General features: G+C 44.6%; 1 protein-coding gene and 1 non-coding gene across 4 annotated transcripts in view; one reads left to right on the forward strand and one right to left on the reverse strand.

The window, feature by feature from the left end:
* The window catches only part of sema3h (sema domain, immunoglobulin domain (Ig), short basic domain, secreted, (semaphorin) 3H), a 53,581-nt gene that overhangs the window by 27,426 nt on the left and 244 nt on the right, over positions 1 to 25,911 (reverse strand). For all 3 annotated transcript variants that reach the window (XM_085343868.1, XM_085343867.1, XM_085343869.1), the window contains exon 2: positions 1,526 to 1,680. In XM_085343868.1, the coding sequence (XP_085199994.1) occupies positions 1,526 to 1,680 (155 nt within the window). The remainder of the gene's footprint in view (positions 1 to 1,525; positions 1,681 to 25,911) is intronic.
* trnar-ccu (transfer RNA arginine (anticodon CCU)) lies at positions 22,651 to 22,723 on the forward strand. Its single transcript has one exon. It is a non-coding gene; the product is annotated as a tRNA-Arg (tRNA).

Here is a 25,911-nt window from a genome sequence, read left to right on the forward strand (position 1 = left end):
AGGATCCAGATTGTCTCAGGCAACATTGATAAGAAGCTCTGAGAAAATAAACAGAAATGTTGAGAACATGGCACTGAGTGATTTTAACACCGGGGGGGGGGGACTGCACACAGGCTGGAAAGGTACAAACAGCCTATAAATACTGGATGTACAAATATGTAACTTAACAGCCCGCACAGAGCTGAGTTATGATTTGACTGTGACTATCTATCCTTATGCTGGCTGACTGCCTGACTGAGTGGGTGGCTGGCCAGCGCAACTGATGGCTGTCTGTCGGTTTCGCTGGTTGTTTTTTATTCTGCTCTTCTACCTGTTTGGCTCTCTGACAGCTTGCATGCACGTCTGACTGATGAGGGTATTGATTTGATCCGGCTGGGCAGGGTTAAGAAAGCCAGCACTGTTCTGTGTCCTTGCTGTGACCCTGAACTCTACCTGACTGGCTGTCTCGATACCGTGCTAAAGCTGCAGAATGAAACTAGATACTGTAACAAAACTTCCACATCTAACAGCCACCACGAAGGAGCGCCGCATCTCGCAGCAAGTCTTGGGTTGGTCGGAATATTATTGTGGCACTTCCACATTCCTGTGTATTGCTTATGTGCTGGGCAGAGTCTTCGTTTGACTAAGCTTCACTTTACTGATATGTGAAAAAGCTAATCAAATCAAATATTGACCCGCTCACTAGTGTATAAAATCTAGAGATGCGCTTGTGCAGTCTTTGCAAACCAAAAATATGCTGTGCGGCTGACCTCGTGCAGTCGTTTTTCATCTAAAGTTTAGCTGTTCTCGTCTGAAGCATAATACCTCCGTATTGGTGCCAACAGAGGCAATCGTGCCTTTGAGCAGTAAATGTGGAAAGCAGAGGAAGTTAGGATGTAAGAAACGTGCATAAAATAATTGTGGCTTGAATGGAATCCATTACAGTCCTATCTGTATGTGTCTTCTTTTTTAAAGTTTTCTCCCCCCTTCTTTTTTTAAAGCGTAGCCCCTTCTTTAAGTGTACATTCCCAACTTCTGTACTTTTTCCATTTACCAATTGCTAAACTAAATAATACTAAGTGATCAGGCCAAAAAAAATCACCTTCTGCTCAAAAGGTGGAGACATTTTTATCAAATATGGACAGCTTGGCTGCCAAGGAGAAAGCTGAATAGAGGTGGAAATGTGGCACAGCCTCTTTCTGCTTTTTGAACACTGTTTCTGTCTCCATGCTAAATCGAAATGAATGGTAAGTGAATTGTTTGTTCAGCTAAGAACCACAAAACAGGGTCAGAGGAAGAAAAGCGGAGCTTTTGTGCAGCACAAGTAAGGAATTTGACAAAGATAAGAGATTAGAGGGGATATTAGAAGGGTGTGACTTTCCTCTTAAACCATCAGCAATTAGCCCTATTAAGTCTCTGACACATCAGCTATCTCATCTGCTGTCATCTGACTGTGTGTTTTATGTGTGTATTTTGTGTTACATCTCTTGAGTCTACCTTTCCTTAAATGGTAAGCAAATGTGTGCTCGCGTCCTGCGGTTCTAACCTTGCGTGGGTTTTGCGTTATGTCATCCATACTGGTAGACAGAAGGCCATCTTTCATGGCCACATAAAGGCGTCTCCTGTCTTCATCGGGCAGCAGGGAGTGCAGGTCTCCCGCCATCAGGGGTAGCGTGAGCAGCCGGCCATTCTGGATCAGCTCTGAGAAGAAGAAAAAAGAAGAGAAAAAACACAAAATAAGGGTCTCCATTCTTATCAGTTTTTAAAAATATTCAAGGGAATCTGGAACAAAAATGGCATTAAACTGAAAGAAATCTGTTGTTTGCAATAAAAATCTAATCTTTGTCTTATTCATTAGGCATTACTGTATATGAAGAAGTGTTTTCCACCATAGAAAAGGTCCAACAGCCTCCGTGCTTTTTACAGTTTTACTAATAAATGACAAATAGCTTTTAAGTTTTTGCAGACATGTCTGTAAACCGCTGATGACCAATGTGCTAGCAAACAAAGCAATCTCGAGGAGAATTTCATACAGCACTGTCTCTGCAACCATTTTCACACTAGCGACTGCCAGAAACCACTTGCAACCATTTGGGGAATATAAATTTTTTTCCTCCCAACTGGTGGTTGTTGGATGGTCACTGACAAATCTAAAGGCCAGTGTGACTGGGGCGAATAAAATATACCTTCCAGTACTTTGATACGCGGGTTTTTCCATTCGCAGTTTGGTTGCAATTGTGTAAAAATCAACAATAAATGCAGGTTTTCAAAGTAACAGACTGTGAGAATTAATAAACCTAACTATGACGCAAATTTTGTCTTAACAGATCATCACTCGGATCATCTTTGAGATAAAGTGACGTGTTGCGCAAAGACACAGACTGTCCCACGCCTGCAGCGCCAATCACAAACGGAACTGGCAGTTGTTTGTTTTGCTGCCTCATTTTTTCTTACCAGGTTGGTCACTATGTTCAAACACAGAATACTGAAATGTATCTCTCGTGAATAAACAAACGTAGACAAACAATACTTACACATCTCTAGACAGACTGGATGATAACAACCGGATCTGAAACCTCAGATAATGAGAGCACAGATTGCTTTTTTTAATGATTGCACCATGTAAACTATGAGAACTATGGTGCGGGGAGATCGACTGATTTCAGAACAAGGACAGAAACTGCATGTCTGTCTGTCTCGTGCTAACTTTCATATTTTATCTGCCACGTCTTCTTCTGTAGATCGGATTTGGCAAAACTAAAGCATAAACATATAGGCTTTACAGCAGCACCAGACATGGCTTCACACATTGGCAGCTCTACATAGCAGTGAGGGGTAGAAAGAGCTTATAAAAGTGGTTCAAACTTTAAAAACAGTAATAGCTAACTGCATACTCTTATTTATCAACCAGGCTCTCCTGCAATGCTTTAAATTGAACTGAGAAGGGATGCACAAAAGCAAATTTCCAAGCTAAATCTTCAAACCGAACCCAAAGACAGATTGGTATATATGGAAAAAGAACAATTCAACTTGCATTTGTCTCGTTGGCAGAGAGCACGACTTTATTAAAACCATCATGCATAACTTTGGATTGTTTGAGCTGTAAGCGTATATGTGGTGCAGTTGGTGAACCACAGCATTTTTTCTTTCTTCAAGCAGTTTAATCTGACCTAACATTGCGCATTGAGATGCATTATACACAACAGCTGTATTTCCACTCAAAGCAGGGGTTTGGGGGGAGCAAAATAATAGTCGCTGTAGTGGGAAAAAAAAACTTCCTAAAAAGTTGGTAGATCCCGTGGGAAATTACCTGATGGAGGCACGGTTAATATATTGTTTCCTAGTGTGGCAGGAGTGTGAATTTGCATTCATAGTTTTGCTACCAATGTAAACTAACTTTGTACAAAGCAAATGCAGAGTTGTAACAGGAAGCTAACTGAATTTTTATTCTGTTTGTACAGACACGGTCTCGATCAGATTTCAGTGTAATCTGATAAAGCTGAAACCTGTTTAACCTTTTTGTCCATTTTGCCAATTTGTGCCAATCTCAAGTTTGAGCAAGCAAGCAAACGCTGTTTTGTAGAGCTCGAAAATGAGAAGGAGGACAGAAAAAGCAAGTGACAGAAGGCAAAAATCCCCGAAACTGTCATACTGCATAAAGGACAATGCATAACATTCAAAGACAAAGAAGTGATAAGCAGCAAACTGGGGCCAAAGGTATTTGTCACAGCTGAAGTTAACACTTGTTTGTTCAGGTAACAAAAAGAGTGTTTAAATCTGGTGATACTAACTAGCCACAGTGAGCTGCTGAAAAGTTTTCGTTTAAGTTTATTTCCTCTTTGTTCAGATTGACGAGCTGCAGAAATGCAAATAGCTGAACAAAAGTCTCAGTTTGCACTATAATTCAAACAACTTCACTTTCATTAAGCAGCTCTAAAGTGCAGCTTCAAAGAAAACTTTGCATTTAGGCTAGATTTTGAAGTGGAAGAGTCCTCTACAGGTATTCTGAGCAGCTTTCAGATCAACCTTTGGTACACAAACCAGGGAAATTACATATTTAGCCTGATGTGGAAATGCCTGTGAATTTCCCAGACGGGGCCAAACAATGTGGCTGGGTGATGTCTATGCTATTTGGCCCAGCCTAATGCCAGTACTGACAGAAACACTTGGAAACACCTATTAACTGTATAATACCCTAAAACCAGCATAAATCAAATCATTTGCAATAAAACAGATAGCAAACTGTTGAGCACAGAAGGTGAAATTCCTTAAGAATGAGAGCCCCAGTGTTGCATAGAGGAAGCATTCTGTAGGGCTGACTGTAAGTGGGTGGCTCAGTTAAGGTGCCTTAAATGCTAACATTCATGCAATACAGCTGCTACTTATACTGAACATTGCAGCTCCCATAGATGTGGGTTTTCTCACTGCTGTTAAGCAGGCTTTGGAAAAGTCTTCAGAAGCACACATGTGCAGTCTGAAGTTCCTGTTCAACCATTTCTTGATGTGTTTTTAACTGCTAACAGGCAACAAAGAGTGTGCAAGTCCATCACGCTCAAGTAATTTTACAGAAACTCGAATCAGATATATTTGGGCCATGTCCAAATTCATCAAAATGGCTAACACGGCGGAATGACAGGTTCCCACAACTGTGTCCAATTAAGAAGTGTCCTGCTGTTAGCCCGTGTGACTTTTGTTCCCAGTTGGCGTGCACAGTCAACTGTCGACTTTCTTGACAAATTCAAGCAAGCAAATATTTGTTCCCTTTTTGAAACGGCGACTATTAACGGAGCTGATCAGCAAAGGATTGCACACATTTGACCTTCACTGCTATCGTGCCAGGAAAAAGTCCAAGCTGTCCAAAAAAGATCAAAACTACAGTTTGCCAAAACCAGGTCTGCTGGAAGATTTTGGTCTGAATAGATGAATCTAAGATTATCAGGCCACAGAATCAGCAGACGTTTTTTAAACAAGCATCGCACACAAATTGTAAAGTGTGTTAGAGGGGAAATTTTTTGGGATGCTTCACCGCCACCGGGACTTGGCAGCTTGCAGTCATTAATTCAGCTGTGATAACAGGATAGAATAATGTGAGGTCATCTGTCCAAAAGTTTAAACTCAATCAAAATCAGGCCTTTCAACAGAATAGGAGCACAAGCCGATCGGCCATAAAGGTTTATGGAATGGCCTCTTCAAAGCCCAGATTTGAATCATACTGACATTTTGTGGGAGGATTTAAAATCAAATTGAAAAACCTACTTGCAGCTGAAGGAATTCTGACATCAGAGTTATGCAAAACGCCACACAAGAAGTAAGCAGAAAATGCTAGCCTTTGAATCCAAAGAGTAGCACATGAGAACCCTCCAGAATACTCCAGTTGTTAATATATTTGTTGTACAAATTACTACAAAACAGACGGCCTTGAGGTGTTCTTTCCAAATATATTTTCTATAAGTGCATCTGGCTGTTGGACAAAGAAATAAAATGTTTTTGCATAAAAAGGTATTTGTTGTAATGTTGTGTTCACTGTGTTACCACCTGAGACCTGTGACGTTCAAAGTGCAGTGAAACCCTGAAATAAAAGTGAGAGGGTAAAACAGCAAAGGTGAATGAAGTCAGAAGAAAGGAAGAGGGAGGGGAGACGGGAGAAGAGCGACAGCGAGGAGGGAAGATGAGAAAAATGACACGGCAAAGTGACAGCAAGATGAAAACGGTCTGATGGGTGGAGACAGTTCGGAAATGAAAATGAGAAAAATGTCAAAACACAACACGATGACAGACAGTTGAGAAAAGGAGGGGGCGGGATGAGGCAAAAGGGCAGGAACAGAAATCCTGGTCTGGGAAATTAACAAATACTGATGGGTAATGATGACGAGGACGGTTGATGAGAGCAGTTGAAAAAGTGTGCCTGTAAAAATAATACTGCAATGATGTGGCGGGGCAAATGATGGACGTATGGAAGGATTGAGGAAGAAGTGGAATCAGGGGAGAAAGCAGGACTGGGTGGGGGAAGAGAGAAGCCGTAAGCGTGACAGAAAACTATGCAATAAAAAAGTGAAAAATGATGGATAAATAAGTAGATAGAAGGTGTCATGGTCGGCTGTGTGGCAGGCAGGAGTAGGACCCAAAATGCAGGACTCACAGGCACGAGGGAATAAACTCAAAAGGCAGCTTTATTGCTGAGGAGGCAGAACATAGGAAATACAAAACTAAACTGGGAAAACTACAAACTAAGAATTCACAGAGAGACACAGGGAGATCCACACACGGCATGAGGGTGAACAGACGTTAACGATGCGACACCGAGTAGGGGAAGACACAGACACTAAATACAAGAGGTGAACGGAGCAAAGAGGAAACAGCTGGGAGACACGGCTGACGTAGATTACACTGACGAGACAGGGAGAGCACAAAGCTGAACGCACTGACAAAGGACACAGACCTACAAAATAAGACAGGAAGCACACGCCAGACAGAGACAGACTTGTAAACAGGCATAATGACGTCATGGACAAACAGAGGGACATACGGGCAGAGAAGACCAAGCACAGGCAACCCAAACCAAACACAATCATCATCAACACCATCAGACAACCAAAGAATCAGAATATAATTGCAATCAAAACAGTATCACCAGAAAATAACCAATCCATAATGCAAAATAAACCAAAACATAAGAAACTCAAAATACTGGGTCCAACGGACCCAGAACCGTGACAGTACCCCCCCTCTAAGGGCTGACTCCCGACAGCCCCAAACAAAAAAAAGGCACAACAAAGCACCAGGCCAGGGCGGGCGGAGGGGGGTCCAGGATGGAGGGACAGAGCCCAAACAAAAAAACAAGGAGCACCAGAGTCCAAAAAACGCAGGAGAGCATAACAAAAACAAAACGAAACCAGAGCTCACCAAGAGTCCACAAAAAGTTCAGGGGGCCGACCGTGCACGCGGAAACGGCGGCGACGGGCGTACAGTTCTGGAGGCCGACCGTGCACACGGCAACGGCGGCGACGGGCGAACAGTTCCGGGGGCCGGCCACGCGGAAGGCAGTGGCGGCGACAGAGCAGATCCGGGGGCCGGCCACGCGGAAGGCAGTGGCGGCGTCCAGGAGGGTGTTCAGGAGGGCGCCTACGGTGGCGGAGACGCCCAACAAGCGGCCTGGCAGATGACCGACGATGTGGAGGCGGTAGTAGGGGACCTGAAGGCTTCGTGGCCCCTGCAGCCCCAGGCGAAGCGGAGGCCGGACCAGACGATGCAGAAGTTGGACCAGGCGAGGCCGAAGCAGGTGAGGAGGCTGAAGCCGGGCCAGGCGAGGCCGAGGCAGGTGAGGAGGCTGAAGCCGGGCCAGGCGAGGCCGAGGCAGGTGAGGAGGCTGAAGCCGGGCCAGGCGAGGCCGAGGCAGGTGAGGAGGCTGAAGCCGGGCCAGGCGAGGCAGCGGCTGGTGAGGAGGCTGGAGCCGGGCCAGGCGAGGCAGCGGCTGGTGAGGAGGCTGGAGCCGGGCCAGGCGAGGCAGCGGCTGGTGAGGAGGCTGGAGCCGGGCCAGGCGAGGCAGCGGCTGGTGAGGAGGCTGGAGCCGGGCCAGGCGAAGAGGACGCCGAAGCAGACGCCGGACCGGGCGATGCAGATGCCGGGCCAGGCGAAGAGGACGCCGAAGCAGACGCCGGACCGGGCGATGCAGATGCCGGACCAGGCGAAGAGGACGCCGAAGCAGACGCCGGACCGGGCGATGCAGATGCCGGACCGGGCGAAGAGGACGCCGAAGCAGACGCCGGACCGGGCGATGCAGATGCCGGACCGGGCGATGCAGATGCAGATGCCGGACCGGGCGATGCAGATGCAGATGCCGGACCGGGCGATGCAGATGCAGATGCCGGACCGGGCGATGCAGATGAGGATGCCGGACCGGGCAAAGCAGCTGATGAGGAAGCTGAAGAGGAGGCCACTGCAGGTGATGCGGAGGCTGGACCAGGCGAGGCGGATGAAGTCGAAGCATGCGCTGGACCAGGCGACGCTGAGGATGCTGAATCCGGACCAGGCAACGGCGTGGAGGATGACACAGAGGCTGCAGCTGGCGTGGGTGGAGACACAGAGGCTGCAGCTGGCGTGGGTGGAGACACAGAGGCTGCAGGTGGAGCAGCTGGTGGCTGGACGGGCTCCTCGGGCCCCCCAGCTGACGAGGAAGGAGGCTGGACGGGCTCCTCGGGCCCCCCAGCTGACGAGGAAGGAGACTGGACGGGCTCCTCGGGCCCCCCAGCAAAAACAGTCTCAGAACCAGTGGGCACTGGAGCCCCTGGCACACACAGAACGGAACCAGCAGGTGCGGAGACCTCTGGCAGGGACAGAACAGGACCAGCAGGCACACGGGCCTCTGGCAGGGACAGAACAGGACCAGCAGGCACACGGGCCTCTGGCAGGGACAGAACAGGACCAGCAGGCACACGGGCCTCTGGCAGGGACAGAACAGGACCAGCAGGCACACGGGCCTCCGGCAGGGACAGAACAGGACCGGCAGGCACACGGGCCTCCGGCAGGGACAGAACAGGACCGGCAGGCACACGGGCCTCCGGCAGGGACAGAACAGGACCAGCAGGCACACGGGCCTCTGGCAGCGTTGATGCCGACTGGGGCTGAGCAACACATAGGTTAGGCTCAGGAGGCAACAATTGGGTGCAGTCATCGGCTGACTCCTTAGCCCCCAGGGGTCCAGAGTCAACTGCGGGTTGAAACTCGGACTCTGGGGAGGCCCTGGAGGTAGTAAATGTCTCTAATCGGGCCAGCTTTCGAGGAACGAAAACAGTCCTGTTGAGCATGTTTTCCTGCTTAATACGAGTGAGAAAAGATGGCTGCTCAGCAGGAGACTGGGTTGAGAAAGACTGAAGTGACCCTTGTGGGGAGAATGAAACTGATGAAGGAGCAGATGATTGAGCTGCGGGTAACGGAGTGGCTAACTGGGCAGCTGACTGAGCTGAGGGCAGCTGAACAGCTAGCTGGGCTGCTGAACGGGCTAACGGTTGAGGAGGTGTTTGTAGTGAGCGTGATGCAGGGGGTGGTATAGGCTCCCCTGAGCCTCTAGGGCTCGGTTTAACTAGCTGAAGGAGTTCAGAAGAAACAGTTCTGCTTAGGCTTCTCTGCTCTAAGAGAACAGGGCAGAAACAGCCCGTTAAGTCCCCCTCCCCATTCTTGGGTTGCGAACCCACAGCGCCATTCATAGATTCAGCAGTACATGTCAGAACCGAATTCAAACTGTCCGGGGTTAACTCTGTATCGACAGAAAAGTTCTTAGCAGGCTCCAACAGAGGGTGCACAATCAGAGTTTTGCCCATACATTCTGGTTCTTCAGCGGAAAAGGCATCAACATAATGAGTCAGGGAGTCTTTTCTTTCTACTGGGCCGGGGTGAACGTCCATGGAACAAACCGCCTTCACCTCACTACTCTTAGCCGTGAGAAGAAAACAGTTCCCATTACTATTTGCAGGTGAAGCAATAGGGGTACAGTCAGTATCACTCACCATTGCCTGCTGTTCTGACGAGTGATTGGGCTCCGGTTGTAGTGAGGAATGACGGCGGTGGCGCCGCTTCCTCCTGGCGGCAGGGGCTGAGGCGACAGGAGAAACTGGTGACGATGGAGAAAAGACGTCCTCGTCCTCGTCCTGCGACCACATCGCCGCCAAGCAGGAGGCAGGTGAACTAAGCCCTGAGCGGCAAGAAGTGGAGCTCTGTGGCCGCGGTGCGGAAACGCCTTTCCTCTGTTGCAATTGCTGCTGTACGGCGGCCGACTCCGCGGAGAGCTCCTTGTGTTGCGGCTGCTGCCGATGCGACGGCTTCGGCGAAGAATACTGGGCGCGGACAAAAGCTGCAAGCTCCCGAGCCTGTAGCACCTCCTGGGCTTCATGCAGCTGGTCTATGAAGCCCCTAAATCCCCTTAGTGTGCGCAAATGAGGACTCCCCTCCAGGATCGCTTCTATAGCGTTAATCCCAACTGCCATAGTCTTAGCGTCCTTAGCGTGGGAGACCCGCTCGATCAGGCGGTGGATGCGGGAGAGGTCATGTTCCCGGGATGAATCCGCTGGGTCCAGGAAATGGTCGCATCGTTCTGTCATGGTCGGCTGTGTGGCAGGCAGGAGTAGGACCCAAAATGCAGGACTCACAGGCACGAGGGAATAAACTCAAAAGGCAGCTTTATTGCTGAGGAGGCAGAACATAGGAAATACAAAACTAAACTGGGAAAACTACAAACTAAGAATTCACAGAGAGACACAGGGAGATCCACACACGGCATGAGGGTGAACAGACGTTAACGATGCGACACCGAGTAGGGGAAGACACAGACACTAAATACAAGAGGTGAACGGAGCAAAGAGGAAACAGCTGGGAGACACGGCTGACGTAGATTACACTGACGAGACAGGGAGAGCACAAAGCTGAACGCACTGACAAAGGACACAGACCTACAAAATAAGACAGGAAGCACACGCCAGACAGAGACAGACTTGTAAACAGGCATAATGACGTCATGGACAAACAGAGGGACATACGGGCAGAGAAGACCAAGCACAGGCAACCCAAACCAAACACAATCATCATCAACACCATCAGACAACCAAAGAATCAGAATATAATTGCAATCAAAACAGTATCACCAGAAAATAACCAATCCATAATGCAAAATAAACCAAAACATAAGAAACTCAAAATACTGGGTCCAACGGACCCAGAACCGTGACAGAAGGGGAGAACGGCAAAAAGGCAAGATGGGAAACAGCAACACTGCTATGATGACAAGATGAAAAATGGTGATTGGATGGATGACAGGTGGGGGAAAGAGCAGGGAAGACAGTGACTGTGGGAGAAAAGAGGAAAACAATGGCAAGAAGGATGAAAAATACAGACAAGAGAAAAAGGCAAAGAACAGGTGATGAGGAAAAAGAGAAGGAGAAGGAGGAGGTGACAGAAGGAATGCAAGAAAAATGCTGAAGACAGAAATGAGAGGAAGCACAACATGCTGACAGTCAGGCAAAAAAACACAAGAGATGGATGAGCAGAAAGGAAATTAGGGTAGAAAAAGAGAAGAAGACATGACTCAATGGAAATGGGAAGATAATGCGAAGCAGAGAGCGAGCCGCGGTAGGAGAGGAATGGCCTTGCACACTAAAGGTAGATAGCAGAAACTTATACTTGAGCTCAGTGTGAAATCTCCCCGGGTACTTTGTTAATATTCAGCAAACGGTCAGAGAGGTAAATTGTTTTGCTTCACACTGATCTGAGCTTCATTAATCCCAGAAGGAGCATCAGAAACACAAAGAGTGCAACACAATCGGGACTTTTAGTTTGGTGTGCTCAAAGTGTTTGACGTAGTTGCTGCTGACAAAAGATGCAGACGAAAGTCCTTACAAAGCCTTGACCAAGGTTATAGTAATAGCTGACTCCCACCTAACCCACCACCTCCATCTTAACAACAGATTTCAATTCAATTCAATTCAGTTTTATCTATAAAGTTCCAATTCACAACAACAGTCTCCTCATGGTGCTTCATAGTTTTCATAACTAAAAACTACAACAATCAGACAAACCCCTATGAGCAAGCCCTTGGCAAGACCGAGAAGGAAAAACTCCCTTTTAACAGGAAGAAACCTCCGGCAGAACCAGGCTTAGGGAGACAAAACACCAAGTGCATCATGGGAAGCCATCAGCAGCCCAGCCCAATTACAGCGTAACTAACAGAGGATTCAGGGTCACCTGATCCAATCCTTACTCTATGCTTTATCAAAAAGGAACGTTTTAAGAATAATCTTAAAGTAGAGTGGGTGTCTGTCTCCTGAACCCAAACTGAGAGCTGGTTCCACAGTGGAAGGGCCTGAAAGCTGAAGGTTCTGTGAAACATGATTCGTGCAAATTATACAAAAAAAAAAAAAAAAAGAAAGAAAGAGAAGAAAATCTGTTCTAATCAGTGCTAATGAAAACATGCCCCTATTTTTTATACCACTCCATTCATCACTGCCATTCTGTTTTTATTCACTGGGCAAACAGTGAAGTGTTTTCCCCTTAATCAGCAAATGAATGGTGAGTAGTGCACTGCCATCAGCTTCGATTGACTTGAATTCTTCTACTGCTATTTGTCTTCTATCACAACTGACAATGATAATGACAATAGAACTGAGTAGCTCTACCCAAAAATAGCGTGCAACATTCATCAAAACACCAGAATGGAAAGATGCACATCTTGGAGAAGCTTTGCGGCACTTTCAAGTGGGGCTGTGTTTACATTTAAATGTGCTATTCGTGATGGCACTCATTTCTTGATGCATGCTCAATAAGCCAGTTGATCGTCAACTTTCTGGGATTGGCACTTGTTAATTTTCAGCTTATAGTCTCTTTTCTTTACACATTCCTAAAAGAGCTACTTTGGGCTGCTTCTTTATTCACGAGGGGTCGCCACAGTGGGTAGCGCTGCATGTTTGATTTGGCAGATTTTTCACGCCGGATGCTCTTCCTGATGCAACCCCGAAGGGATTTGTGTCTCCAACCCTACCAAATTTCAAAATAATAATGATAAGAAGACATTCACTATTTTTTAAAAGTGGTCTATTTATGTTGAATATTGAATTTGAAGCATGCGTACTCAACTTCACAGCTTATATTTAACAGAATGGTGTTTCCTCTTCAAGGCAATCAAAGCCTGGTGGATTTCATGCCTTGCTCGGCCCATTCAAGCATCCAGCACTTCATTTGAATTACAGCGTGTGCGCCTCAAGAGCAGCATGACCTTGCTTAATTCAATATGAAGGGGGTTTTTTAAAAAAAACTCAGCCTAATTGAATATGAAACCACCTCTGCAGTAAAAAATAACGGCACCATTCAGCGTCACAAGATCCTATTGGTTAAGACAGGCTGAAAAGTACAGCTCATAGCTTGGAGTTCATTAAATCAGCATTATAACAAGGAGGATGACACTCCAAGATGGGAACTGAGAGTGGATGTACCAGAACACACATGCACGCGCGTGCACACACACACACACACACACACACACACACACACACACACATATTTATATGATTGTGTGTGTGCAAAGATGGAAAGTGGGTGCAGTGGGTGAGTCAGCAGCACATGTTTAATGCTGAAACAAATTTAGATCTTTGCATCCACACAAACACGTACTAACCCATTCTCTCAGTTTGGTTACAACTCTGTCTTTACCCTGCACATCCACCCACCCACATACACACACGCATACACACACACACCCAGGAAAACTTTGCACCATTCAGACATCGACCATCTTGACCTCACCACGATGAATGGCTCTTATTCAATATGGAGAAAAAAAACACATTCTTTCTCCACCATACACACACACACACACACACACACACACACACACACACACACACGCACACACACACGCACACCCTTGACTCAGTCATGAAGCACCAGCTGCACCCACCCCACCCTTACTCATGGGACAGTTGCCTTGGTAACGGCAACCATGCCGACATAATTTCAAAGCTGGGGGGGGGGGGGGGGGGGTTGGGTCTGTGTTGTGTTGAGGGGTGTCTCTTGGACTCTACACCCCCCTACCACCCAGGTCTCTTATACACACACACACACACACACACACACATAATAATAATCTGGTCCACACCTCTCATCAACACAGCGAAGTCTGGAATGATGGAGTGTTGTTCCAAGACATCAAGCCATTTAGGTAATGGGAGGGCAAATAAACACAGACAAGCGTTCATGCATACCACTGACCACATGCATTTACAGATATTTCACAATGCAGCAAGCATCATCTGTGACCCTGTCCGCCTGTTTGTCTGCCCCTGACAACATTCAGCAGGATGTTTACACACAGACACCCACCATCACCAGAATCTCTGGCCATTATCAGCAAAGCGCGGTGATGGAAAGTCAACCAATTTCACCTCACACCCCCATAAAGCTCCAGAATGGAGGTGTCTGAAAAGTCGCAGTCAGAGCGCAAGAGAAAGACCAAAGTTTTGTCCGTGGCAGTTTGTGAAGAGTTTATCGACCCAGATGCAATACGCTTTTCGAGACAGCGGTCTTTTCAGAAACTCGGAATTACAATTGATTTCTTTCTTCTTTTTATGTTGTTGTTGTTAAACGGATTCTCTGCTCCCTTCAAATCAAACTGAAAGCTGGAAAAACCATCTGATACCAAGATAGGGAGTTGTCATGTGGCACACAAAGACGAACAAGATGAGAAATACATCAGATGTGGATAGCAGGGCGTAAAGTGAAGGTAATTACTGTTTTCTCCCTCTCTTTAACCTTTCTTTGTAGTGACCTTTCATAATAAAAGACTTACTTACTCTTCGACCATGTTGTACTATTCTCACTAGTCTACCAAGCAAACCATTGATCACAGAAATCTGATGGATTGTAGTAGTTATGGCACTATAGAGGGAGAGACGTGCTAAAAACTGCATTACTTCCTCAACCCTGCATACACCTGTATAGTGTTATCAAAAGCTGTCCCACTGAAGTGACGTGAGTCTTAAAGAGACAAGACAAAGCGGAGATAATTAAAAGTGTAACTCTAATATATTAAAACGGAACCAACTACTTCTGATCCATCAAAGCACTACAATCTGCTCTTTTGCCACACACTCAAACACACACAAATGCACACTTGCCAGTGCAAGCTCTTGCAGAGTTCAACCACTCTTATCAGCATCAAACTGACAGGGAGGTCAATGAGGGTCGTGACCTCTGATCGGAGCCAATTGGCCTCTGACTCCTGTCACTTGGAATCAAAGACGGAAAAGGTTAAGATGTAAAAGAACAGACACGCTAAGAAATAAGCCTACAGGTCAGTCCAGACGCACATACACAGACACACACACAGATTTTGTCTCTGCATGAATGGTTCTTTTATATTAGTGCAACAATCTGCCTGTCCTTATTCGCCTTCGGTAAGTGTTGTTATTTACATACTATTCATTTTGAGGGTCTGTGTGTGTGTTTCTATGTGTGAGTGGCTGGATATTTTTGTCCATGGTGAACATTAGATTAAAGGTTGCTGGTCATGGGAGCTCTGATGGACCTTGATATGATTAGTGCAAATGTGCGGCGTGTGATCCGGCTAAGAACATTCCTGCATTGCACATATCTGACTCGCATGCACGCGCACATGATATACACGCACAAAAGATTGCATATTATGATCAAACGAACATGATTTTTTTGCTGATCAAGCTGGTTTCAAATCCAATTTAGCTCGATAGTGTTTGTTTAAGACGTTTAAGGCAGAAAATGTTCAGTATGTTTGTCGTTCTCTCTGTTTTACAAGCCCTGACGCAGCAAACTATGCTAATCATAGGCTCTGTATGCATTATGTCATTTGCTACATAATTCACAGACGACATTCATATGACACTAAATAGAGACTTCGAAATGAGTTCTAATTTACTTTCTATAAATAACTCAGCTATAGATGTCAGGACTACACTATAGGGATTGATTCAGACACAGTGCAGTGACTGGTCTGCACTCTGCAGCAGAGGCAACCTGCTGTGTACGTGTGCAGCTTACAGCAAAGAATGAAAAATCACTGAAGAAACAGATAAGTGTAAAACTTAAGTTTTCATGACACCTCCTCTTACAGAGGATGGTTACTGGTACTAGTTAGGAGCTCTGTTTGGAGCTAATTTTCTTGTGCAGAGAGTATTTGTCTTGGCATCTGTCTTCTGGAAGTACCTTTCATAACAAATTTAGTAGATGGTCAGAAGCGCTGCTTGTTACATGAGAAGAAAAAAAGGCATAACTTCAAAACTGAACTGATAAGTGGCCCGTAGAGATTTCTGTGTGGGTTTATACATCCACTTTGGCGTTCCACCCCAACAGTCACATCAGGAGCAGGAGGAAGAACAGAAGTGAAACATGGATAAAAAAGAAAATGCAGTTCCTCAAATGGTCACTTAAGGCTGGCTCCAAAAGGAAGTCATTTGTATGCCAGGGAATACAAAAGACATTTGTATTCTACAGTATGAGAGTTATTTGGTACTAATATTATAAGTTATAAGTTATTTGGTACTAATTATTTTGTACTTCTGTACAGCACTTTGGTCAGTGTTGCTGTTGTAATTAAATGTGCTATATAAATAAAACAAACTTGAACTAATTCCCCATATGCCCACACACTGTAATGCCAATCTTCAGAACTGAAATAAATTGCTGGAATTTACAGCCTGGTACAGAAAAACAACAACAATATCTATACTCTATACTATAGACAATATTTCAATTCATGACGACTTTAAGAGCTCATTTTGAATCCAGGTGGAAGCCAGCACAGGTGGCTGTTTGATTTCCTGTCTGCTAGGCCTCACCTCCACTAATGTGAGTCAGTGAAGTGCACCTCTGAACTATTTTATGGCGTCTTCTGAAGTTTGGTGGTTTGGTGGTTTGATCCTTGGATGCTTCAGTCTCCATGCCAAATAACCTTGGGCAAGTTATTGAACCCTGAGTTGCTCCTAATTCATTCATCGGAGTGTGAGTGTTAGAAAGTACAAAAGTCTCTTAACACTAATTACCGCTTATGTGTGTAACACTCCTACTATTTATGGATGCAGCTTGCTAACCAAATTTGCTGGTGCCAGATGATAACTTAGCTCTCTGATCTAAATATGGGTCACTGCTGCCTCCAAAGAGACTAAGATGCAGTGCTAAAACCAAGTCTTCAGAAGGGCCTGGCCCACAAACCGATGGGTGACATCATGTTTTGTACTTACATTTCTTTCTTTCTTTCTTTTTTTAACATATTCTCTGCAGTTCTAACTTTATGACTTATTTTGTTTGATGTTTGAGATTTCCTCTTATGGACGTGACTCTGTGCTCTGAGCTCAGGTGGACTGTCAAGGTGAGGCTGGCAGCCAAGGTGCAGGGATGACACTGAGAAGCATCAATTTGACACACAGTACAGCGAATGCCAGCACAGCTTTTCCATGCCAGCATCAGAGGAACACATCATGAGTACGTGACTATGCGCACCGCTGGACAGGTGAGCTGATTTCATTAGCGAGCAGGAGGTTTCAAGAACGGAAACTTTCCCTGCTGAGTGAGGAACTTGCAAGCTATTTCAAGAAGAACAGAAGAGGTCTGCAACTCTTTCAAAAGTTGGTACTGACACGTTTGAAAAGTGAGTGGCATACAAGAGAAAATTGAAAGAAAAAGATGATGAAAGAATCAAGTTGCTATTTCAATCGTTATCTCACTCCCGGGAGTCCAGCTTTGTTATTTTCCTGGTGTCTTATTGCAATCTCTTCCACATCCAGACACTCCACTTATAGCTGCGTGCACACACAAGCGACACTTATCATTAATCTATCCAATTATTAGCTCATGGCCTAAACCATTGTCCATTTATAAGCTGCATACAGTGTGTGTGTGTGTAGTTTTGTGCGACTGCTTTTGTCTGTCTGTTCGTCTACCCGCTGAGCCCTGGGGAACTTTAGCTGTCTGGTGCGGCGTTCCCAGGGGGAGGACTTTGTTAGCTGCGCCATCGGGGAGGGGGTAGTCTTGGTAGGGGCGAGGAAACCGGGGCACATTTCCTGTGGAAATGGGGTTATCACTTCACCAATTACTGGTGCAATTACAGTGGGAGGCCTGCAGAAGCCTGGGAACAAAGCCCATAGGCACACAGATGGGCACTCGATGTGGGGACATGCACGAGCAGTATGTGCGCACACAAAATCTTTTCTAGCTCGCAATAAAATCTAATTGTCTCCTTGTTTTTTCTCCCTTTCATGCCAAGTTCTTGCTACTTTGCATCTCTCACAAAGCCCGACTGTGTTACAGAGGGTGCTCGCGCCGCCTTAAGCTCCCGCTGAGTGTCAGAATCCACAATGAGCAATAATGATGAATGAAACTCTGATGTCCGACGTGAGGCGTCCCAGATGCCGAATTAATCATCTGCAAAATAACACGCAGTACACAACATGAATCTGGAATGCCGAGCACTGTTCAACCAGACTGCACATAGACTCGGCTGACATTCAGTAATCATACCTTTGTCTTTTTTGAAATACTCCATTTTTAATTTACACAGGCTCAACTCTTCTATCACATCGAAAACATATGCGCCCACACACATACACGCATACATACCAGAGCGGAATTATAGCCAAACACACAGACACGCACTATATCTGGACTGTGTCACCAAGAGACCAGACCCACGTGGATAGCTTGACCTTTGACCCTAGAGGGAACGATTATTCATCATCATCATCACTAGACTGTTCGTTTAGGTCGCTGTGCCGCTACACGCACACACTGGAGTCCATCCGCTGTTTACTTTTACTCTAATTTGTTTTTTTTTATTCTAATTAATGTAAATGAAGGATCACTGAGAACTCATTGTTTTCGTCTTTCGCTTCATATTCTCACAGTTATACGCAGCCTAGTGTGGGGACCTCAGTGCAGACCAATGTTCTGGGTTAACTCATTTGCTAATGGCAACAAAAACAAATGTTTTGCATTGGACAGCTGAAGTTTGTCTATTTTCCCACCCTGAGCTTCACAATCTGAAACACAAAGAACCTTAAAAGACATTTAGGACTGCTGAAGTTAGTGCTTAGCTCCTGTTTCTCAAAAAAGAACAGTTTTGTAATCCATTAATAGTGAAAACGTATAGATTATAAGCTATTTGGAGCAAATGGACAAAAATCCAAAAGGCATGTGATAATTTTTTTTCCTCCTTCAGATTCAGTTGAGTCAGTGTGACATCTGTCTGTGATTCTGCTGACTCTGAGTCTTCAAGTTCATGACTCTGCAGTGGGCTCATCCAAAGAGGAAACAATTGCCCTTAGTGGCCTGGACTGGTGACAGAGTCTTAAATAAAATCACCACTGTGTTGTTTCATAGACTGTGAGGCAACACATCACTGCTGATGAGCTTGCTCTGCAGCACAATCGTCATCCACACTGACCTGTTAATGTGAAAAATGGCTACTAGATGCGTAGCGTGCTTCATGGATATTTTTTTATATGGGCAGCCATGAAGACAAGTAGCTGTCCCCTGACGGTTGTGGACAGCCGTGATGTCTACAGCGATTTACAGGCAACTTTGAGGGTCAAACTTGTGAAGACTCTCTACTCTAAAGCCAGCCCAGATGATCAAACGCATTATCTGTTACTCTGCATCCTCTTGCTTCTTAACAGGAAAAGGAAGTCTGACTTCCTTTTGTGGCACATGTCTGATCTTTCCACTGCTGCTAAAACAGAGAGAATCTTATTCTTGTGGTTTCTGCTTCTTTTGCAGAGACATGGGAACGTCAGATCGGTAACATGAGAGGTTAAAGATCGGCTGTAGTCACAAACATTTTTAAAATACTCTCAGTGAGCCTCGACCTTAGAAGTCCTTCACAGTCAGTCTAAGAACAACTGACTGAGGAAGCGTGGTCGACTGATTCTAGATGTCCTATGCTTTCGTTCAAAAGGTGAAAAATAATTTAAAATGACTGTTCATGAAAATGGGCATAGAACAGAAAGTAAAATCCTGACATAATCATAGACTATAGTCTCGATTACAGATGGATTTTAAGAGAGAAAACTTTAGTTTAAACACAAATATACATTTCCAGCCAATTCCTGTTAATATACCTCTGTATCCTCTACATTTACACTCACATCCTCCATCTCCAGCTTGGCCTAAACTACACCTAATGAGGTAAACTAACAGTCAGAGTAGATCTTAGCACTATTGATCCCATCTGTTTCTGGCTTGCAGCTGATGAAGACCTCAAGTGTGTTTTGTGGATTAAAATCCCACAATACCACAGAAATACTGCTAACGTGAAGGAAAGCTGTGAGAAATATACATCTGGACAAAGATGAAGACCAAAATCACAGAAAACAGCCCAATAAAACTTTCCCCCCTCCATTCATGACTCTGAAGCGTCAGCTCATTAAAAAATATTGAGCTTCTTTTGTTGTTTGCGTCTTTACTGAGTTTCCCCCTGTCTGGCTTTCAGTACACAGTAGAACAAAGTTAAACTCCCTAAACAACACCTGAATAATGGGAGTAAAATTTCAGTCTCACACTGCTTGAAAAGACTTGCTGACACACAGAAAGAACCACAGAGGAATGGTTGGAAACTCAGCTCTAGCTTATTGACAGCAGGTCAGATTGGAGCAAATTAATACTTGAGGGAAATTGAAGAAATATGAAGCTTGTGGATTTTTATTTAATGACTGGCTAAAGATAGCGCTCACATATTAACACCAGAAACCTCCGGAGGGTAAATTTACAGCATGTCCACTGTTGTCATGGGTTGCTGTTGCCAAAGCAAGGGTGTAATTAGACTCTATTCACCGTCTCTGTCCAGAAACAGGAGAAACCCCTCCACCTCAGAGTCCCTTAATCAGGGTTTTTTTTTAAGTCTTAGCAAGTACTTAAAGTTTAGTGTAGGTCTTCCAAATATTCTGGAGGAATCATTTTAAACAGCAGAGGAGGGTGAAGTCTTTTCAAAAGCCTCGGTAGCAGCTATACTTTTCAAATTAGTCTGCAAGCAGCTAGTAAATTAAGGTCTTCTTCCAGAGAAAAGGCAGTCTTAGTTGAGTCTTTTATGAAGCGTGGGATGAGCAAACAGCTGCCGTTTGACTTCAGCAGTGACAGGCAACAACTGCGCCACCATTGGGGCCTGGTACCATTAAAATTAATAACAGAGACTATCCAGATTCTGTGCCAGATACCCATCCCAGTGAAATCCAAGTCTCAGCAACATCTTCAGCCCAGAGCCTGGAAAGCACTGGCCTAGATAGAAACAGATCTGAAAGAATAAATGAATAATGAAATATTTCTTGATTTTAATATCCCTCTGAAGGCTTTTGTGCTTTATTGGGACACGCGGAAAAGAGAAAGGTGAGGCTGGAGAGAGGAGACGAACTTTTGCACGCCAGTCAAGCGAACAAGGAACAAAACAGATTACTGTTCCTAACCTGGAATCTCAACACAGCAGTGAAATAAAAGTAAGCCGAGGTCGAGTGCTAACTGTTTATCTGCTTCTCTCGGCTGGAAAACACGCTAAGATATATTTATACTTAATGGTAATCCATTAAGCTACAGATTAAGCTAATGAGCCTGAATAGCACTAAAATCTGGGATGCCAAATATCTGTGATCTGTGAGGTGAGAACATCAAGTTTAAAACCAATAAACCGTCCTATCTTTTTGGAACAGCCTGCATTTTCTTTCTACAATCTCTCTCTACTCATTTAAGGCAAACAGTGGCCACATATGCTGACAGCTGCTGGTTTGTGTGTCTCACAGACAACACAGCTGCATAATAAATGTCCTTCTGCGTTATCAAAACCAGTCAGCTCGTGGATGGGCAATGCCAGGGCTTTAACCATCCTTAAATATCACAGAGATAAAAATGAAACTATTTAAGGATTTATCTTAACTATAGCTTTTTCTGTAGCAACATTTTCTCTTTTAGAAAACCCAGATTGAGTCCCGCGGACAAGCGCATGAGCAAACATGCATCTGGACGTTGATGAACGAATCTACTGTGTATAATAACCACGCAATTTGCATTTTAATAGCATGCAATTTAAAACGACTCATTACGTTCACATTACAATGTGGGCATTTGTCCAGAGAGAAACTGCAGGATGAGTAAAATGCCCGGATTACGCCCCATCACAAGGAATCAGCAGTTTAAAGGTGAGCCATCAAAGCCAGTGTCTCCATTCACGCCAAGCAAACTCTGACTTCATTCCAATTCACTACAGAGACTGACTGCTATTAAATGTCTATGGCAAACCAATTGATGAAGTGAATGCCACATGAATAAAACATGACTCAGCCTCTGTGTGAGTTAATAGGTTCGAATTCACTTAGATAAGCCAGCCGCAGCTCCTCTGAGGCTTTTATGAAGTTTTGCTGTGGTAATGTGGTGAGGATGATATTCTCATCCTCGCCACATCATCGTGATGCTTCCTTTAGTTTCAGAGTTGGAAGGGTGGTTGGTGCTGATGCAGCTGTAAGGGACTGCATTCTTCTTTAGGAACTTGTAATGATTGTGTTTTTGTACACATACACATTTGTGTAGCTGCGTTCGGGTATACAGCGTTACTGTGTGCGTGAAGTCTCACATGCTGCATCCAGAGTAATTGTTTTATAGGGTCTTCATGCAGCAATCCACCAAACAGGTTTCACATAACACATTCCCAAGCAAATGTGTACGTCTGCATGTGTGCGGGGGACACAGATCGTATCTATAACTGCCATTTTCCCTCAAGAAATGCGCACTATCACTGACTGAATGGCCGGGATAATGGACTCATTATACATAAGTGTGTCTGTGTGTGTATTGGCGAGTGAATAACTGGGATCATTTAGCCATTAAGAGATAGGTGGGGGTTAGGAGGTAATCAAGCGTGTATTTAAGTATTTAAAGCTGTTTTGTTTGTTTTTTTAATTCTGAGACACACACAAAGCTGTTTGGTCAGTTATATTTCTCAGTAAAAGGTAAAAGGACCTTTGTCATATATATATATATATATATATATATATCACTGCAGTTTTCAGAGATACTGCAGGATACTACATGCCTCCAAACCCAGTGACTGAGAATTCAAGTCACATCTGTTGTGGTTCATAGCAAAGTTGATAACACAAACTGTCTCCACATATATACCCAGCCAGAGCCCCAGTGGCCTAACGGATAAGGCACTGGCCTCCTAAGCCAGGGATTGTGGGTTCGAGTCCCATCTGGGGTGAACGTGGTGTTTTTTTTAAAGTAGCTCAGACAAGGCTTGTGGTTGTAGTTAAAAGAACAAAGTAACATTCGCTGTCAGTTGGAAATAATTATCTCACATGCTCTATCCACCACAATCTCCTCCTACACTGCCTTGGCCAACTTTATAATAACTAACATCTTTTCTTGCTGCTGTAAAATTATTACAGTGACTTTTTGGGGCATTTGCTGAATGAACCAACACAGCTTTTTCTTGAAATCTAAGAAAACACCCATCAACTTATCCAGTCATTATTCTAGACACAGACTCGGGATTGTGAACAGCAGGCATGACTGACAGCAGAGCAAGCATGCTAGTTCAGTGATCCAGGGGTCAATAAGGCTAGTGAGCGTTAGCATTGTTGTTTCATTACATCACTGCTTTTGTCCCATGGTCCCAATGTTGTACGCCCTTTCACATTCTGAACTGTCTCATCAGCAGTGCTGCTACTGAGGCACCAACTCAGTGGATACAATTTTTTTGTTTTTGTTTTTTTTTTGTCTCCTGTACCTTTTCCCTCAGTTGTCTATTTTCCTTCTATTACTTCATCATCAATTTACTGCTGCTGTACCACTCACTTGAGTCTGAGGGATGCTTTTGGTTTCTGCTTCAAAGCTCTTTGTAGTAGCCAATTTTCTCCAGTGATAGGGTGAAATACTTCACTTAAATGTCAGCCTGTACTGTTTTTTCTCTTTTAGTTAATCATCTGCTGTGCATACCAAAGGAAAAGGAAAAGCTAAATGTACAGTGTCTCTAAGCGGCCAAAAAATATTTCGAGTAATTACAGCAATTCCATGAAAAAAAAAAAAATCTCCTCCTTGTGTCTGAGGAAAACCTCTGTGGTGATGAGAAGGGAAATGACCACAGTATAGAGCTCCCACAGAGAGGCAGGAAGAGCGTGCACGCGCACACACAAACAAAAACAAATGTGTACAACAGCATGATGGTGGGCACCACAGTAAACACATCATACTTTTCTTTTTGTTCTCTTTCCAGAGACGAGCATATTGACCGCTGTAGATAGGAAACACACATACAGACACATATATACATACGCACACGCACACCTACACCGCTGCTGTTCAAGGATGCGAGGATTCGTCTCAACATAATACACAACAAAAATTAAAACGGGCAGAGATCCTGGAAATGAAGCTGCTCTATTTAGGTACATATGCAGAAGCCTTTAAACACATGCACCAACACGCCAACACTCACACACTCCATATTCCTGTCCAAGAATATGCAGCCATATATATTCAAGGACATGCAGGCACCTATTGTATCACAATCACTCAATCAAAGCTACTCCAGATTCCATTAGAGCCAAACTCCCCCCTGGGAGAATCCAAAAGGATTCCCCTTCTCCCTCTCTCTTTACTTTCTAGGTCACAATTGGTCGACTCCAGATTTAAAGTACGGATTCTACAGCATCTTTCGGCTTATGCAAGGATGTGTAATCAGCTGGTGTCGTAATCAACGGTGGCTCCGGTAAACATGATTAAAGGGAGTTGAGTTTACCTCGCTGTAACTAAAGGCCTCAAAAATCCTTTTCATTTGAAAGGGATTCGCCAGAGCCGCGAGGGCAAACGCTGAAATCCAAATCCTGTTTTAATTACAGGATTTTGCTTTCACAAAACTTTTGACCGTCACGTTTGTTATCCTCAAACAGCAAAACCCCAAAACGGGTCAAAGCATTTAGTCCTGCCCTATTCAGTGGTGACAAGAGCATCTATAGCTACAGTGTTTGTTACGCACACATCATCCTAGAGTCCCCTTGTTTCTTCAGCGAGGCAGACCCCACCCAACTGCTGCATCCACGAGGGTAAAGTAAACAGTAAAACTGGAGCAGCTGATGCAGAACAGCACCACCTTGTAGTAGTCAAAATCAACTCCGGTTCACCAACGCATCAGCCTGTAACAGCATAGTTCATGCGACATGCTGCACAGTGATACAAGTGCATGGAGAAAGAGGAAAAAATGTGTAACGCACACAGAAGCACAATGCAGTTCTCCACCGACAAACAGCTGAAACTTCAAGTGGCTACAGCTGTCCTTTCCCTTTTTTTAAAAGGAGGTTCTGTTATGTGTGTCCTTCCACCACTGCGTGGACCTCACTACAGCGGACAGATCGGCCCGGGGCCAAGAAATAATTAACTCACTGATGATCTGAATCTGGGATTTCTGCCATGAGATAATTATTTCTTTGTTAGCCATAACTGAAACTAACAGACAAGGACACATTTCCAAATCCTGGAAGAGGGGGCGAGGTGGGGTGACGGGAGGTTTGAGGTGCTGTCATGGAGAAGGTCTTTCGAGTTTGAAACTTCATTAACGAAGTGCTTCAAAGGCGCTGGCAAAAGATTTGAGCTTGACAGGAAATTAATCTCGAGTCGATAAAGTAGGCTTTGCACATGAATTCTCCATGCTTTCGTTATGCTTTAGAAAAACTTCTCGATTGATAAGGATAACACTGTAATTGGGTATTTTTGCCAAAGAAGCAGCATGTACAGGTTTTCTCATAATGCTGTTCAAGCTGTTCAAACCAAAATACAACGGGAAGAAGAAGCAGCATGACTTTTTGTCTGGCAAAGTCCCAGTTTAGCCAAGAGAAATCAGAGACAAACACTAAAATAATTACCCAAACTGCCAGCAGCAAACATCCTCCACACTATCCCACTTGATTGGCTGGTTCATCTTTACCTGCCGTGCCTTCTACAGTTACACTTGCACTCTATTTTCTTGTGCAATAAGAGCTTATCTGAAATACTCTTATGAGTGCTGCATTTAAATCGGTTCTTTCGTTTCTTCTTTTCTTTCCCGGACTTTTTTTTTGTCATTTGCCACGTCTGACATGTGGTTTTACAAAGACTCTTAACTTTCAAGAATATGCTGTTATTATTCAAAAGTGACAAAAGGACAAAAGCGCTACTTTTCACTTAAAGTGTCAGACCTCACAGTGAAAGGAGGAAGCAAGGTGGGGCTAAAGATACGGCTGTCACACTCTGAACCTGACTACTGGAGGATGATTGATTAAATACAGGTGGTTAGAGAGTTGGAGGACAATATAGGAAAGAAAAGGGCTGATGGAGACAGGTACATGAACAGAAAGGCTTTGTATAATTTATACATGAATTGCATAACAGTGTGTGGGCATTAATAGAAGGACA

The sequence above is a fragment of the Diplotaxodon limnothrissa genome, linkage group LG20, assembly GCF_057381915.1.
Source record: "Diplotaxodon limnothrissa isolate DT_005_m linkage group LG20, D_limnothrissa_male_GT1.1, whole genome shotgun sequence".
Lineage (NCBI taxonomy): Eukaryota > Metazoa > Chordata > Actinopteri > Cichliformes > Cichlidae > Diplotaxodon > Diplotaxodon limnothrissa.